The 18,997-nt window shown below is 45.1% G+C and overlaps 1 protein-coding gene across 1 annotated transcript in view; it reads left to right on the top strand.

The window, feature by feature from the left end:
- ALX4 (ALX homeobox 4) overlaps positions 1-17,336 on the top strand; it is a 124,860-nt gene extending 107,524 nt beyond the window's left edge. The window contains exons 3-4 of the mRNA XM_066583469.1: positions 3,095-3,223; positions 12,909-17,336. Coding sequence (XP_066439566.1) covers positions 3,095-3,223; positions 12,909-13,232 — 453 coding nt within the window. The 3' untranslated portion in view covers positions 13,233-17,336. The remainder of the gene's footprint in view (positions 1-3,094; positions 3,224-12,908) is intronic.
- The last annotated feature ends 1,661 nt before the right edge of the window (positions 17,337-18,997 follow it).

Here is an 18,997-nt window from a genome sequence, read left to right as displayed (position 1 = left end):
TAATCATGTTTGATAAATCCTTCATATCCCAAAACTTAAGATAAAGTGATCCCATTGACTTAAAGCGACAACTCTGGGCCTGGAGAAACAAAGATGGCTGAACCGCAGCATTAGTCTAAGAGGCTACACCTGCTTTGATTAATCAGTGCTGCCCACATGATCAGCACTGGCCAATCAAAGCATGCAGTGTCTTAGACTACCGATGCATACTAATATACAGTGTGAATCAGGAGTCAGAGAAGCAGTGCAGGCATCTGTGTTTCTCCAGGCTGGAGGGTCGCTTTAAAAGGGGAGGACACCACAGGAAAGACCTCTTCTATCTTTCTGTCTTCTCTTATTTTGTCCTGGAGGATTATTTTCATTAGTACCGGGGCCTCTGAACCCACATTTTTCCTGCTGAGTTGTTCCGTTGCTGGATGTGACGGCTGTCATCGCTCTGACACCGCTGGCCCCTGTAATCACTACTCATCCACCATGTCAAATGGGAAGCAGAGGCCGGAAGGACCCTCCTGGTACCTGACACCATGAGCTGCCTCTATACCTTGCATCTGATTGATGACTCTCCGCATCATGTGCTGAGTGGCTTATGTAAGCCCAGACCCACCTTATGCCGTGCGATATAGGAACGTGATTCTGCACCAGAATCGCATTGTCTGCCATGGATGATGAATAGACAATGGAAATACCCATAGGATAAGGAGGGGGGGTCATTGCTTCTGAGCCACCTATACAATATCTATACTACACTCCTCAGCATTGAAATTGCAACACCAAGAAGAAAAAGTTGTAAGTTTTATGCAAATCCAGGAAGTAGAAGGCGTCGCTAAGATATGCAAATATTCAGATTTTCAAGCACCTAACTCCAATCTGTGACATGTGGAAGGCGTTTCAATAGTATCAAAGCCAGATCGAAAGTAAAAGTTTTCAGCCACAGAAAAAAATCAGATAGTCTTGTGGTCTGATTGTGAGATGACTCCTGTTCGCCAACATGCTGGATATCCTCATAGTTAAAGACAGAGAGGGTCAGAATCCTTGGTTTATCACTCCAGCGGATCGCTTCATGTAGGTCGAGATGTCAGCATTGTGTGTCCCAGTGGGTGGAAGAACAATGATGAACTCAAATGACAGCATGGTGTGCACAGAGACGAACCTCCGCACGGACGGATCATTAGAGGAGAAGAATGGCGCATTGTGATCCATTCTGTAATGCAAGTGAAATTGGATGTCCCATCCCAAGCCTAGGGCGGTGAACAGTGTCTACACAAACCATCAGAAGGAGCTTATACAACATTGGGCTACTAGCCAGACGTCCAGCGACAGGTCTTCCATAGATCTCATGCCACCGCTCTCAAAGACTTGCATGGTGCAGAGCAAGATAGCAATGGAGGCTGGAATGGAGGTCTATCCTCTTCACCGATGAGTCCTGCTTTTGTCTAAGAGGCAACAATAACCGGAGATTGGTCTGGAGACCACGTCGGCAACGCCATGAAGTCCTATGCCCAGGATTATGGTGTGGCTTAATGTACAGTAGTTGGACCCATATAGTCTTCACTCCATATATAATAGCTCAATGTTATGTTGATTGGGTCATGGTACCAAAGGTACAGCCTTTTCTCTAAAGTATCCCAGGAGTTGTTTTTGGTCGTGGAACCAGAGATACAACATTTTCTCCAGTGTCCCAGGAGCCGTTTTTCAACACGACAACGCTAGTCTGCGTTTTGGGCCTACAACTGTGGTTAGCCTGCGTGCCCTAAACATGCTGTTATAGCCTGCAGTATCTCCGGACTTGATTGAGTATATCTGGGACGTCATTGGTCAGCAATTGCATAGCGAGCTGCCAGCAACGCACTTGATGATTTGCGGCCCAAGTGCATTCAGCGTGGTAGAACAACCCTTAATAACCTCGATCATAGTATGCCAAGTTGTACAAGTGCGTGAATTTCTGCACGTGGCGTTTATACTCGATACTGAACAAATTGAGTTTTTTTAATATTTTGCTCCCATTCTTAAACATTTGCATAACATTAACATGTCTATCGATTCTGCGATTTACATATTTTCATGACTGTTCCTTCTTCGTGTTGCAATTCCAATGTTGAGGAGTGTATAAAGGATCAGTCTTCTGTCCATTCATGCATCTGGGAAAGCTGTCTGGAAACCACTGCTAAAGCAATAATGGCGGCCATATTAGTTTTTCCATGGCTTTGCCAAAAACTTTAAAATATTGTCCTTTTTTTGCACTGAGATCCATCGCTCTGATCCTGTAGATATGCAGAGGACACCCGCCGAGTGTAGCAGAGCTGTTATCGCTCTACCATATGTGGGAACGCCGATACATTTATCACTGCGCTCTGAACATCACAACATTCATCACCCAAAAAATGCTGACTACGCGTTACATGCCGCGGAATACTGCGAGCAGAGGTGGATGGCGCCTCGTGCACTGACATCAAAGGAAAGAGAAGACAAACACTTCTCAAGAGAATCTTCTAACTTCATATGTTCAGTCGTAGTGCCAAAATATTAGCTCCGCCCACCCATAGTGGCGCCATTCCGAACTAATACATCACTAGGTTCTATGCATAAAACTTAAAAAGGTTGTGCCGAAATATATTGCTGTCCTCTATCCACAGGATAGGTGATAACTTTATGGTCAGTGGGGCTCTAAAAACGTTGGGACCCCCACCAATCCTCCGAATGTGGTCCTGAAGGTCCCCGTATGAATAGAGTGGAGCTCATGCATGCGTGCCGTCGCTCCGTTCATTTCAAATGAGAGTGCCGGAGATGGCTGAACCCTCTCATTGAAATGAGTGAAGCTGCGGTGTGTATGAGTGGCCTTCTCCTGTGGGAACCTTCAGGGACTCTGTTCTCAGGATGATTGGGGGTCCCGACAGTTACAGAGCTGTGGTGGGCCTGTGTGCACAAGCGCCTGCTCTATGAGACTTTGGTTTAGTGTTAGCTGTTTGGGCCGAAAGGAGCCTAAGCTGATTTTTTTGTACCAGGGCCCACAAGCCTTTAGATAGACCTCTGGTTATGGTCCTGTACATAGCTGGTGTCTTTACTGGCAGCTTACTGACCTTTTCTCATTTTCTAGGTGTGGTTCCAGAACCGAAGGGCGAAGTGGAGGAAAAGGGAGAGGTTTGGGCAAATGCAGCAAGTGCGAACTCACTTCTCCTCAGCCTATGAGTTGCCACTACTGACACGAGCTGAAAACTATGCCCAGGTAAGGAGCGCAAAGCCACACTTACCCACCAAGCCATAAACAAAGCAAGTCACAAATACATCACTAATGAGGTAGAAAGTAATCAACATCTGGCCAGAAAAAAAAACAGCTGCCCCACAAATTGCAGGATATACATACTTACCCACTAAGCCAGATATATAGTTAGTATACATTTAACTGCCCATTGAGCCAGATATTGAAAGATTTTGTATTCAAAGACTAGAAATGCATCATACATTTAATACCTACCCAGAGAGACAGATATGTGGACAGCATGAAATCAACAATACCTCACTGAGCCAGGTATATAGAGGATAAAAACACAGTACCATAAAAGGAGTATATTTCCACATTGTCAACTGCACATAAATATTATACTTAGGGCTCCCACCCACTAGCGTTTTTTTACTGCGAAATTCGCAGCGTTTTTTTTTCTGCAGGGGTCTTTGGGCTATGGGACATGCAAAGCTAAAATCGTGATCGCGCAAAATCGTGATATCGCGGTAAATCGCGATTTTGCGCGATCGCGATTTTTACATTTCAAGTCCCATAGACCCCCTGCAGAAAAAAAAAACCTGCAAATTTTGCAGTGAAAAAAAACGCCAGTGGGTGGGCGCCCTTAGACTAGCATATAGATACACCTGATATATAGGAACATCTTCCCAATGTACACATACAGCTGGAAGTCAGCACCTGACTAATAAGCTAAGCAAAGGCACAAAAATGTGAAACCTGCTCACTGAGTCACTTTGAAGGCAGCCTGCAACAATTGCTTGTCTATATATCCAGATAAGCATTATTAAATAGTTGCTCACTGATCCACCAAGTACAGAAATGGCATGAAATCATCATCTGACTACTAAGCTGGTTATAAAGGCAACACAAGGTCCATAACCAAAGTGGTCCTCTTCTCACTGAGCATCCAGAGTATAGCTACAGGAAGGGCAAGGGTAGCAGGGACCAAATTCCCTTTTGCCGCACCAGAATTATAAATGGTAATGGTAGGAAGGGGTCCTGGTGCAGAGTTTATACTGGGGCCAAGGAGGATCAAATACACTCATTGCCAAAAACAATCGCTCCCCTAGAAGTTGTCGGATGGATTAAACCTTCTCTGTGTGATTGTATATAAGTAAGTGATTACACTATCAGAGCAGAAGCATCATTTATTGTGGAGAACCGACCCCTTGTAGGGAGGCTCTAGTACCCTGTTGTACCACCTCTAACTTAGATAGAAGATGTGATACGGGTGAGCATGGAGTCTCTAATACCCTGTTGTACCGCCTCTAGCTTGGATACAAGATGTGATACAGGTGGGCATGGAGGCTCTAGTACCCTCTTGTACCACCTCTAGCTTGGATACAAGATGTGATACGGGCGGGGATGGAGGCTCTAGTACCCTGTTGTACCGCCTCTAGCTTGGATACAAGATGTGATACGGGCGGGCATGGAGGCATACTGGTTCCGTATGGTATCCTGCAGAATGGCTCTCCACATTTGCTGCAACTGAGCCTCTAGATCGTGCAAACTTGTAGGCTGTGGAAGTTGGCGTCCCAGATGGTCCAATACATTTTGAATTGGTGATAAATCCAACAATCGGGCAGCCAAGGAAGTGACAATGTTGTGGGGACATTCCTGTGACCCCCTTGTGTGTGCGGCCGAGCATTATTCTGCTGCAAGCCTCCATGAGAGGAACACATGTGGCTGCAGGATGTCCTGAACATATAACTGGGCTGTCATTGCCCCCCATACCACTACTAGGGATGACCAACTCTTGTATGCGAAGGCTTCCCAGATCACCGCACCAGGGGGCAGATCACCGCTCCACAGCAAGGCAGGCCTGAGGCGCTCACCCTGAGGACTCAGATAGGACACAGCCGTCGTCTGCTCCCAAACTAAACCTGGATTAATCGCTGAAGACAACCCGTTCTACTCCATAGCGTCCAGTTTCATAATTCACAACATCATTGTAGACGGAGGTGACGGTGGGTGTCACAGGCCGTACAGGTAATGGGGGGCCAAAAGACCAAATGTCCCTCAGCCAAGTACCTGGAGATGGTTCAGACAAACAAAAGGGTGAAATGATGGCAACCCCTGTCTCTGCATAGCGGACAACAAAATATTTGGAGCTGCTTGTCTGATGATCAGATGCTCTCCTCTATTGGTGGACTGTCGGGGGGTCATGAGCCCGGTCACCTTGTGTTTCCTCACACATCCACTGGTCCCAACACCCCCTAACAGTCTGCTCAGACGCTCCTCTCTACTGGTGGTCTGTCGGGGGCATCCTAAGCCCGGTCACCATGTGTGCTCTCACACATCCACTGGTCCCAACACCTCCTAACAGTCTGGACAGACACTCCTCTCTACTGGTGGTCTATAGGTGGTGTCCTGAGCCCGTTCACCTTGTGTGCCCTCATCCACTGGTCCCAACACCTCCTAACAGTCTGGTCAGACGCTCCTCTCTACTGGTGGTCTGTTGGGGACATCCTGAGCCTGGTCACCTTGTGTGCTCTCACACATCCACTGGTCCCAACACCTCCTAACAGTCTGGTCAGATGCTCCTTTCTACTGCTGGTCTGTCGGGGGCATCCTGAGCCCGGTCACCTTGTGTGCCCTCACACATCCACTGGTCCCAACACCTCCTAACAGTCTGGTCAGACACTCCTCTCTACTGGTGGTCTGTAGGGGGTCCTCAGCCCGGTCACCTTGTGTGTCCTCACACATCCACTGATCCCAACACCTTCTAACAGTCTGGTCAGACGCTCCTTTCTACTGGTGGTCTGTAGGGGGCATCCTGAGCCCGGTCACCTTGTGTGTCCTCACACATCCACTGATCCCAACACCTTCTAACAGTCTGGTCAGACGCTCCCCTCTGCTGGCGGTCTGTAGGGGGCATCCTGAGCCCGGTCACCTTGTGTGCCCCAACACATCCACTGGTCCCAACACCTCCTAACAGTCTGGTCAGAATGGCCTGTTGGGGGACAATTCATCGATACGACCATCCATTGTCTCACATCCCAATAATGCGCCCCTTAGACTCTGGTAACGGGGTGAAATCTCTTCTCTGCGTCGTAGAGGCATCTAGTACTCAACAAGCTCCACACAAGCGGAATAGAGGTCCGCTACTTACAAAATGAAAACTTCTTCTAGGGGCTTGGTGTTTTTTGACAAAGAGTGTAACATCTCTGTGGGTCTCCTATACTGACACCGTAATACCAACACACTATTTAATATTAGTATTGCTATAGGCTGCCTTTTCTTAGATTAGCAGTCATCTACATCAGAGCCATGTGCAGCAGGCAGATAGAGGGTCCGCAGACTGATGAGCGGGATGACAGCCTCCTGACACTTCTGACTTCCTGGTCATTTTGCATTTCATCAATGAGCAGAGGGATGAAGGAGGAAGGAGCAGGCAGAGAGGTCAAATGTTTGATGAGCAGAACTGCAGGGAGACTGCTGGAATCTGGGCTCTCCCAGCCACATCTGGAGGCTTTTCTTCTGCATTCCTTCCCAGATTACTCCCCTGCCTTCACTCCTTGGGGAAGATTTGGGGGGGGGGGGTGAAATATGATCCATCGTTCCAGTGGACATAGGGGGCATCTGCACTAAGACAAGCTGGTGCCTGCCAATGTCATAATAATAACCATCATCATACCAATAACCTTTATACTATAGGGGGTTGAATAAACAACGGCTCCTGTATCAGCCTATGGGGCCACTGAGAAGTACAGTTGTGTATAGCAGTAAATGATAGAACTACACAGCGCTACTACTCAGAGGTGTAACGGCGATGATATGTTACATGGTATCAGTGTTGGTGATGATATCTTATGTGGTCTCAATGTCAATGGTGATATGATATAGTGTATCAGTATTGGTGAGGATATGTTATATGGTATCGGTATTGAGCAGAGGGATGAGGAAAATCTGAAGGAAGGGGCCAAAGACAGGGAAGCATGGCGTATGCTGATCCACAAAGTGACCAAAAGTCGGCAACAACTGAATGGATAAATCATCATCAGTATTGAAGAAGATATATAGTATCAGTTTCGGTGAGGATATGTTATATGGTATAAGTATTGAAGAAGATATATTATACGGTATCAGTTTGGGTTATAATACGTTATATGATATCATTGTTGGTGATGATATCTTGCATGATATCATATATTATATGGTACCAGTGTTGTTCATATGTCACATGATCTCATGAACGTTGATAATATGGTATATAGTATCAGTGTTGATGATATGTTACATGGTATTAGTGGTGATAAAATATTACATGGTATCAGAGTTGGTGAAGATATGTTACATGGTATTAGTGCTCATGTTACAAAGTATCAATGTTGTTTGTGATATGAAACATCAGATTTGAGGATGATATGCTAGTTGGTGATATGTTACATGGCATAAGTAATAGTGATGATATGTAAGATGGTATTAGTATTGGTGATAAGGTATTACATGGTATCAGTATTGGTGATGATATTTTACATATCAGTGTTTAGGATGGTATGCTACATGATATCAGTGATGGTAATAATATATTACATGTCAGCATTAGTGATGATATGTTACATGGCGTAAGCAATGGTGATGATATGTTACATGGTGTTGGTAATAAAATATTACACAGTATCAGTGTTGATGATGATATGTCACTCAGTGTTGACATTTATGCATCATATGGGCTTCGTATTGATAATATCACCTGGTGATTATATATTATGGTATTAGCTGGGATTATCGCATGGGCTAGTTGCCAGTATGTATGTTCTGCATACAACTCTTGTATAGACTCTGTTTGGCAGTATTATGTAGGCCATGTGCGCCACCATTATGTAGGTTTTCTTTGGTTCTCTTATGTCGGCTCTGTATGGCACCATCATATAGGCTGTGTTTGGCAGTATTTTGTAGAGTCCGTATGGCAGTATTGAGTAGTTACTCTGTGATATGTAGCGGACTAAGTGTGCTGCGTGTTTTAAGTTATTTGGTGACCTCGTTTACAGAATCGCAAGTAGCTGCATACGTACACTTTGTGCCTACTACCGGTATGTGGAGAATTACCCCTGTTATCAGAATCTGTCAGTCTTTTAATATTTTATATTATGTGAGCTCTGTATGGTGCTATTACATAGGATCGATTTGGCAGTATTATGTAGGCTCTGCATGGCACTATTATGTAGACTAGTCTGGTGCTGTCGTGTAGGTTCTATTTGGCAGTATTAGGTGGGCTCTGCATAGTGCTATTATGTATAATCTATTTTGCAGTATTAGGTATGCTCTGCATGGCACTACTGTGTAGGTTCTGCATTGGCACTATTATGTAGACAGTGTCTTGTGCTGTCATGTAAGAGTATTATGTATTCTCTCTATGGCAACATTATGTTGCCTCCATATAGCTCTATTATGTAGGCTGTTGGGCAGTATTTTGTGGATTCCGTATGGCAGTATTAAGTAGTTGCTGTATGGTAATATTATTAAACCCTATATGGCAGTATTATGTAGGCTCTGTATAGTTCTACTATTATAGGGTTTATCACTATTATTTAGGCTCTGTATGTTGCTTTTATGTAGGCTCTGTATAGCTCTACAGTGTAGAAATTTTATGTCACTATTATGAAGGTGCTATTATGTGCTATAGGTTCTATCTTGCACTATTATGTGGGCTCTGTGTGGTGATATCATATATAATCTATTTGGCAGTATTACGTAGGCTCTGCATAGCACTATTATGTAGGCCCTGTCTGATGCTATCATGTAGGTTCTATTTGGCAGTATTATGTAGGCTCTCTATGGTGCTTTTATGTAGGTTCTATTTGGCACTATGACAATCCCAAAAAAATGTCCAAGACAGGACTGCAGAAATGATGATTAAAAAAGTGTTTATTGAAAATTACAAATATAATAAAAACATTTAAAAAACAGAACATGAAGGAAATGCATTACAAAGACATATAGTCCCTAAAATTACCGTATATACTCGAGTATTAGATGACCCAAGTATAAGCCGAGTCAATAAGCTTCACCACAAAAAACTGGTAAAACATATTAATGCAATACTTACCTCCCAGCCGGCGTCTGTGTCCCCGGCGCGATGGTCTCCCCGCTATGTAAGTAAGCGCTATGATTGGATCGAACACCAGCCAATCACAGACATTCAGTGATGTCATCTACTGAATGGCTGTGAATGATCGAGCGCCAGCTGTGATTGGCTGGCACTCAATCCAATCACAGCGCTTACCTACACAGCGCGGACGGCGGGGGAATTCCAAGCTGAGCAGGGAGACGACAGCAGGGAGAATTCTCAAGCAGCTTGCCGCACTGCCGAGGAGACCATCGCGACGGGGACTCAGACGCCGGCTGGGAGGTGAGTATTGCGGGATTTTTGTTGTTTTGTTTTTTTTACCTCACTCGAGTATAAGTCAAGGGGGGCTTTTTTTTTCGCCCTTAGCTTCGTCCAAGAGGTCTATTTGGCACTATTAGATAGGCAGTGAATATTACTATTATGTAGGTTTTATTTGGCACTTTTAAGTAGGTTTTGTATTGCTCCATTATTATGCTTTTTATGGTTCCTTTACGGAGACACTATTTGGCACTATTATGCAGGCTCAGTATAGCTCCGTAATGTAAGGCTTTTATGTCACTATTATGTAGGCTCAGTATGGTGTATTATGTAAGCACTGTATGGCCATATTGTGGAGTCGGAATACAGGCTATTAGAAACAGCAGGGAACATGAATTCCACACAGCGCTGCAAGATTGTTATCAGCTCCCCGCCGCTGTAATATATGCTGCTGTTATATATGTCATTCTCTAATAGGGACCTTTCACACGCAGCCAAATCTGCAGTTTTAACTACAGATTTTGATGCTAAATTGCAGGCAGGTTTTAGGCCACTTTCAATTCTGCATCAAAATTCGCAGGTAGCCAGCAGATTTCGGTGCAGAGTTTACAGCGGCATCTGCAGCCTATTCCATCCCACATGAAAGAACCCATATGGTGTTCCCTAACTGCGACTCTCCAACTGATGCAACACTATAACCCCCAGTATGTTCGGACCACCGCAGACTCATTACATTGGAGCTGCAGCACATTATCATATTATGTATTATTTGATTCGTCATGTGACTTTGTCGCGCGGTGCATTAAGCGTTAAGTGCTGCCGCTATGAGGTGCCTTCAGGTCATACGGGGTTTTATTTTAATTGAGCGGTTTTTCGAGGGAAGCGAGGTCTCCAGTTACAATTCTTAATGCATTCTACCATCAAAAGGAACCGAAAAAAAAGTCTATTGGCTTTCAGATATTTTGTGGCAACTCTGAAAGCCGGAGATAAAGACAAATTTGGATTCAATCAAATACATACAGTAGACGCTGAACTGCATTACAATCGCTCATAAATTTACATTCTGAAGGTCTAGCTGGATGTTTCCTACATTTTGCATATTTTATAACATTTTGGGGGTTTCACGGTGCAGTGAAAACTGATTTCCCATTAGGCACAATCTAGTGAAGGGGTAGAATTAAAAAAGTTGCTTTTTCTTAAAGTGACCCTCCTCCCTCTCCCACTAGATCTGACATGTGTTGTAAATGGACACAAGTGTGTTGGCTGATATAGCTGGGGAGGCAATCATATGGCATCCAATGACTATCATCCACCAGACCTGTTAATTAGAATAGAACCTATGCATGATACTAGAAGGGTGACATATGGTTGCTTTGCCAACAGTACCACCCAGTGCGCAGTTGTACCTCTCCATGCCCAACGTCATCCGGTGTACGAGTTTTTCTGGAGGAACACTTTATATGGTTGTATAATAAAAAGTTTTGAAACTTTCTAATAAACTTTGTGCATCAATTCCACATAATTTTCAATATCTCTGCTTGCTGACAGGGAAGGGAAACGTTCTTATTTACATACAGAGATTAAAATCCAGTCTTGGACTAATACTTCTCAAACGGTTTATACCATATTATGGTGTAAAACAGTTGCAGAATTTGGTGCAAAAGTGACTTTATGAGTATTGAATTGTTGTACCCCACTTTCCTGAAAAGTGGGCATGACTTATCAGGAGGGGGGCATGGCCACTCCAGACCGACATCTTTATGTATAATTTACGCCAGAAAATGGTGTAAATTATACCAGAAATGTACGTCAGATTAGACCTGGCGTACCTTTCTGTGTAGGCGCACAGAAGAGCCAGGATGCACCTACTATATGCAGAATCGTGTGCTTCTTTATACAGTACATTAGGCACATAATACAAAGACTGATCTAGGAAATGGCGGTCTTAATAAATACCCCCCCTACGTCTACATATGATTTTATCTACTGGACATAAACAAGAATGTTCCCATTCACTGACAGCAAGCACAGATCTTAAATATAGGGGATGAGGGATATAACAGCAATTTCTTAAGGGTGCGTTCCCATGTAAGGCCTCAGTCACACGGGCATTTTGACGCACACATTTTTGAACGCACCAGTTATGCGTTCAAAAATTTGCGTGACCAAAGCAGCTAGCAGCGTTTATCCGCTCAAAAAAGAGTGCTGCCCGCTATCCTCTGCTGCGGCTGTGACAGCTGCAGCAGGGGATTCCTTGGATGTGAAACCCCAGGATGCTGTCACATCTAGGGGTGTCACCTGTGGTCAATGGGCCCGGCGGCAGCTGCGGCAGCCCCATTGACACACAGAGAACATCGCAATCCTCTGCTACAGCTGTGACAGCTGTGGCAGAGGATTTCTTCATCTCTGCGGGGAGTCCCATTGTCACTGGACATTGTGACAGCATTGTCACAGTGTCTAGAGAAAATGGGACTCCTCACTGAGGTGAAGAAATCCTCTGCCACAGCTGTTCTCCCATTGAATTCAATGGAGCCGGCAATACAGCCGGCTCCATTGAAAGCAATGAGCTGCCGGCAATCACTGCAGTGATTTTCGGGGAAAGGCTTAAAATATAAGCCCTTCCCTGAAAATCAATCCAAAAATGTGTAAAAAAAAAAAAAAGTATACTCACCTCTCTGCAGCTGCCGGGGCTCAGCCGCGTCGTCGGCTCTTCTCTTGCACTGCTCTGAGGATTTCTTAGCAAGTGGGGATTTAAAATACCCGCCTGCCAAAAGGGCTACCTCTGATTGGCTAAGCACTTTGACCAATCAGAGGCAGCTCTCAGCTAGTGAATAACAGCTGAGAGCTGCCTCTGATTGGTCCCTGCGCTCAGCCAATCAGAGGCAGCACTCACCCATTCATGAATTTATGCGTTTGTGCGCATGTAAAATTCACACATGTGCCTGTTCCCATTGAAAAGCATTGGTTCTATTTAGATGTGGCCGGCAAACGCAACTGACAGACGCGGGAACAAACGCCCGTGTGACTGAGCCCTAACGGGTACCGGCTTGCATCTGATATTCCACCCAGTTGCATCCAGTAATGGGAGCCGAATTTTGCTACCATTTTGGCAAAATCGTGCACCCATTAGTGGCCACAGCTGGGTGAAATTGCCGTCGATACCCACCCTAAGGATATCTGTTCCTGTAAAAGCTTTGTGACAAGTAAGATGGTACTAACCCAGCTTTCTCGCACTACTGAATGGTAAATCCTCCCATTAGACATTATGTTAGTAAATGAAGACTTGATTTAGATTATTGTGCTGCACTAATCACTGCTTCATCTGCTGCTTCTCCCCAGATCCAGAACCCGTCTTGGATTGGCAATAACAATGGCGGCTCCCCAGTACCGGCCTGCGTGGTCCCATGTGACACCGTCTCCTCCTGCATGTCCCCCCACACTCATCCGCACTCCGCCGGGGGAGTGTCCGAGTTCCTCAGCGTTCCAGGCCCCGGATCGCATGTAGGTCAAGCACACATGAGCGGCCTGTTCAGCAGCGCAGGCATGGGACCGGGCATAAACGGTTACGACTTGAACGCTGAACCCGACCGTAAGAGTTCCAGCATCGCGGCACTCAGGATGAAAGCCAAAGAACACAGCGCAGCCATGTCATGGGCCACATGACAGCACTACCGGCAAACACTGACGCTCCAGCCGCCCCGTGGCACAGACCCACGCTGTATAATGGGGATGCCAGCTACTTACCTTCCCAAAGACTAGAAGCCTACCATCTATGCCCACTCCCGAGGAAACGTGGGGATTCCTAACCTACAATTCAGGGATATTTTACCTTCATCGGGGATGAGTCCAGCAAAGCATTGAGGCTTCTGATGCCAAAACTGCGCCTGTAAGCCGCTTTCTCCTAAATCCCATTGGCTTTTATTGTAGACCCTTCTGAAAGTAGAAGGAACCAACATACCTGGATACGGGGGGAGCTTGGACTCCGCCTGGGCCGCTATGATGTTCAGACAGAGCTGTCTGGTGCATCAGGGGTCTATCATGTCCTGAGGTGCCTAAAGGAAGGTGCAGCTGCCAATTTACACAGAAGCTTATGGTGATTAGAACATTTGGATATTGGGTTGCTTTGCTGAGTTTATTTTTCCTTTTTAGCTCATTTTTGCATTTCTTAGCCATGAATGGAATAAAAAGTGAGGTTGCAGCCAGGTGCATACAGGGGGCACAGTAACGGGGTCCTACCTTACCCCATAAAAAGGCTTACAATATTTGTTAGATGTGTGTATGGAGGTTGGTTGGACATTGTACACGGGGATGGCGCACCTTCAGTTTGGGTCACTTTATCCACCGGATACCAGAGCCGTCCGCCTCTATGGTGAACCATGAAGATGCCGAAAGTCAAATGATGTAGTAATGTGATTGGTGTTAACTTTAGCTCCATTTTGCATTGCTTAGCGATGGAGGGACCTGGAAAACAAAATGGGACACCTTTAGTGGTCCGAAAAACACAGCAGTCCCAACACTCCCCTTCCCAATATTCATTCAAGGGTCACTTCCCCTCGGTCCATGAACATACCCATCGGCCAACCTATACTTGGGACCGTTACTGCATTGGACCATGGTAGCTACAGAATCTATGCTAATATGCAATTGATGGCAACTACCAGAAATGGTGAAACATGAAAGAATAGAGGGCACAGCACTCCTCTGCCCATGCTCTGTCAAGTGTCTCATGCCCCTTGGTCTAGTTCTGCTCACCCTTCTAGCATTGTTCGAGGTGCATTCAACTTCTATGGTCTCCTAATATTATTTCTAACGAACTAAATCGTGTGCCTATGGAGAGCGCCCTTCATCCGTGTCACATCCATTGACAGAATGAAAGCACCATTCATACCGTCATCACATGTCAAGTTGGCCTGACACATTGCCACACGCTCGGCCTAGTAATTGTTGCTCAGTATTTGTGGTACCCACCACGTTCCAGACTTTCAGGTCTTTACGCAGGACGGCGTGCACAGATCCTACAGTAATGCCGACAACCTCTTCCACAGTCAGTCGACGGTCCTCTCTAGCCGCTTGCTCCACTTGCGCAATTATGTAGTCAGACCGTCTAGTGCGTGGCCGAGACTCTTTTAGCTTGTTCTCACACTACGTTCGACCCTCTTTGAAGTGTCGCACTCATGAGGGCACATTCTTCATGTCCATGATACCTTCACCACGTCTCACTCGACTGATGAGTGTCATTCCACGTAAGTGAAGAAAACGGATGGTTACACATGGTTCTTGGAATGTGAACGTCGCCATTTTAAGTTTTAAAGCCACTTTTAAGTCCAGTCGCCGTTACGTAGGTTCTGGGCACTGGGCAATAATGCCATCTGTTTCACTCATCCTCGAAGGATGCCAGCGTCTTCTAAAAAGTGACCCATATTTCTCTCTGCTTCTAGGCCTGAGAAAAAAAATTAGGAGATCTTAGAACTTGAATGCTCCTTGTACAATGCCCAGCAACCTATAGTTGGGCTTCATAGTAGCTGCGGGATCTATGTTTATATGCTATTAATGATGCCAACAACCACAAATGGTGGAACACGGAGGGATGAAGGACACAGCAATCCGCTCCCCGAGGTCTGTCAAGAGTGACATGCTGCTTGTACCAGATCTCCTCTAGCAGTGTCTGTAAAGAAGGGCCCATAAGCAAGAGTACCCTGTCCATGGAAAGGGGCCAACGTATTCATAGTTGGTCCCTGTACTATGTACGCTAACGGCTGTAACCATGCAGGGGTCATAGTAGTGCCAGGATTGGACAACACCGGCTCTACGGAGATGACGATGGAAGCTTTATGATGCATTAAGTTCTAATAAAGTCACTTGAATTCCCATGAATGTCTGTAGCAATGCAGGCCGGAAGGTCCGTAAATGCCTGGAGGCTCAGGAGGGTCTTTATGCAAACCCCCCCCCCCCCTCCACCCCACACACACACATTAAAAAAACCCTAAAAACCATATTGTGATTATTGCACACATATGAGAATATAAAGTTAATTTGCCAAGGTCGCTTTTTTGTGCGTTGCCAGCTTTAAGTGCAGAATCCTGCTTTCCGAGCGGCTCCCCGCTGCTTCCTTCAATAGACGTACTAATAGGGCTGCCAAATCAGCCATTTATGACTGGAACATATGAATTACACATGCCGGGCGGTTCACTTCCAGCAATGTCAGATTTTAGGGCCTGTACTGTAACTGTTAAGCGGAGGCGTATGTGTAGCTTATATGTATCCGGTTCCATTAGGTTCTTGTAACATTCGCCTATTTATTTGTAAATACTAATATAAGCGTTTTCTTGGTGGAAATATATATGATATTAAGAGGTCTCCAGCGGTGGCTCAACAGTGGTACTATAACCCCCAGCATGCGCTGGCAGTCACATGCTGGGAGTTGTGGTTCCAAGACCAACGGCGGATGCAGACCTCTCCTGTAATGTTAACTGAATAGGATTTAGTTGCAAACTTTTCCGAGAACACTAATGTTTAACTGTAACAACGATTCCCCGATCAGAGGCTTACGGCGGCCACTTATTGATCCACTTCCCCCTATTTTATTTTGAGATAACTCTCAATGCAACTTGTATTTGATGAGTATTGGATTACAGGAGTAGCTAATTGTCACCCTTCACAGTTATCACTTCTATAAAACTAGAGGGAACAATTGCACCTATTAAATGGCTTGAATGGGGTTGTGCAGCTGCAAACTATTGATGGCCCGCCTGTAGGACTGGCCATTAACAATAGATCAGCGGTGGTCTGCTACTGGGACGTCCGCTGATCAGCTGTTTGTTGGGTCAGTGTATTCATACATGAGAAAATTTTTGCAGGAAGCAGACAGTCTGTTCCCACTGCAGTTCTCAGGCTTAGTATTGCGGGACAAGTTCCCATTCCTTTAATTGGAAACTTTGCCTGCACTACCATTCCTGGCCACTGCAGTGAGAATGGAGCTGTCTGCATCCTGTAGAAATCACTGCAGTGTACAAGCACACAGGGCCAGTCAACAGCTGATTGGCTGGGAATCCTGGCAATGGACCTCCATTGATTTACTATTGATGACCTATTCTGCCAGTTTACAAATAGACAACCCCTTTTACAGCAGGGCTATAAAGTGATTTAGGTCTATGAATCTTCTCAAACAATCATCAGAGTTGAGAAGGGTCACCTGACACACTTCCTGGCAGCACTGCAATCTAAGGAACAGGAAGTGCCGAGTTTTTAAACAGACATGGCGCGGGGTTCATATTTTTTGCCACTCCTATATTGTATGCCACAAGACTAATTATTTGGTAAAATTGTGCCCACTTGGCTGTGACATTGTCCCGGTATACTAATATCACGGGAGACTGTTGTTGACCCTTTAAGAGTTCAGAATAATTAGGATTTGTATTAAAAAACTCAATTTTGTGGTGGGGCTACACAAAAAGGGGAAGCGCTAGAAATGGTGCCCACCAGTGGGTCAGTTGTTGGCCCTCAGATACCCTTCCTTCTTCCGTAAGCTATAAGTCCAATTAAACCACAATACATGGATATACTGTACAGGGTGATTCAAGCATCGGGGCCACCTGGAATATCTTCTGAATGCAAAGAGACACAAATAGGACATGTTGTAGAACACTTTTATGGGTATGGGGAAACTTTTTGGCACCATGGTGGGGCCTGTTGGTCATCTTGGTTGCAGCCATCTTGGACTCTGCCCACGAAACATCAATGAAAAGGAGTCATAGGAAACATGATTTAAGAGTAGAATTTCATCAGAATTTGATAGCTGCAGGCATTTTTCAATACCTCGAACCATTTTTGAGTTATGGATGATGTCATGTTAAATATTAATAAAGTTGTTATATTGAATTATGTGATATGGAAAACAATCACATGTATTTCAGGTACCAGAAGATGCCATGAATAATCCAGCATAGAACTGAGATCACCTTGATGGTCGGAAACAGAAGTTCAAGTGGCCGAGGCCTTCAATCAAGAACACCCAGTAAGACTGCCAGTGAGTGCAAGAACTGTCAGGAAACTAATTCAAAAATTGGTAGTGTCCAGGACAAACCAAGAACTGGTCATCTCAGTTCCTGACAGTTCTTGCGCTCACTGACCTCCTTCCTGGGTGTTCTTAATTAGAGCCTGGGCCACCTCATATGATCTTCTGTTTCCGAAAAACCAGGATGATCTCACTTATATCCTGGATTGTTAACGGCATCTTCTAGTACCTGAAAAGACGTGTGATTAGTGCTCTCCATACCACATAATTCAACAGAACTTTACTAATATTCAATATGACATCATCCAGAACTCAAAAAATGGTTGCAGGTATTGAAAAAATGATCACACCTATCAATATCTGATAAAATTCTACCCTTAAATCATGTATCGCATGCCCCTCTTTCCACTGAACTTTCTAGGGCAGAATCAAAGATGGCGGCCACCAAAAGAGCAGACAGATGCCATCGTAGTGTCAAAAAGTTTCCTCCACCCATCTGTGTTCTACAAAGTTTCCTACTTGTATCTATTTTCATTCAGAAGGTATTCAGTGTGGCCACAATTTTTGAATTACCCTCTACAATGGTGCATCTGCCATAGTGGAGGGCACTATTATGGGGAACCAGGACTGTCCAAACCCAATAGCACTTAGGGGAGGAATGTTGTGATGCCACCTCTAGCATCACAGTTCTGATGATCCTGGAAGGGTTGGGCATTTGCATTGGTTGCCATTGAAAAAAGGGGTAATAGATTTTGGTGCCACAATTCCTCCATAGAGAACACGTCCTTTTATATATGTCAAGTATTCCATAAATTTCACAACCATTTTAGTGCCATCCATTGTTCTCCCTGGCAGGAGGTAGGATTACTGAGCAGGAAGTCTACTGTGCCTAGAGAAAACCCCTTCCCACCATCACTAGTTCCATATCTCTGAGACCAGCATATCTAGGACTATTAGGAGGGTCCATCGGTCCTCTCACCAGCCCGAGCTGCAGGTTTTTTTACACTCTGTAAGGGTTACATCTCGGACGACCCCATCGATTTAGCGCAGTTAAAGGGAGGTTCCCCTATTTCCCCCGGATTAAGTTTTTACATTCGGCTTCTGCATTAAAGGTTCTCTTGTGTTTCCAGCTATTTGGAAATCCTCCAAACAAACCATTTCTGCTCTCCTTGTTTCAGTGCTAAAAGACAGAACTCGGCTTGTAAATTTCCTCTCCGTGCAGCGCGGTGACACTCGTTGTCTCCTGGGTCAACTGAGGTTTTTGAGACATTCCTACTTACGCTCAAAGAAAGCGGAGCAGATCAGAAATAGATGGTTACGCAGAATCCGGGGATTTATGGCGCTGGGCGCTCGCACAGAAAAGCTTTTTAGTTTTTCCAGGAAAGATGGAAGATCTGCTTGTTTCAGTGGAATA

This window comes from Eleutherodactylus coqui, chromosome 11, assembly GCF_035609145.1.
Source record: "Eleutherodactylus coqui strain aEleCoq1 chromosome 11, aEleCoq1.hap1, whole genome shotgun sequence".
Taxonomy (NCBI): Eukaryota; Metazoa; Chordata; class Amphibia; order Anura; family Eleutherodactylidae; genus Eleutherodactylus; species Eleutherodactylus coqui.
The sequence above is the reverse complement of the archived record's forward strand: the minus strand, read 5'-3'. Positions and strand labels throughout refer to the sequence as shown.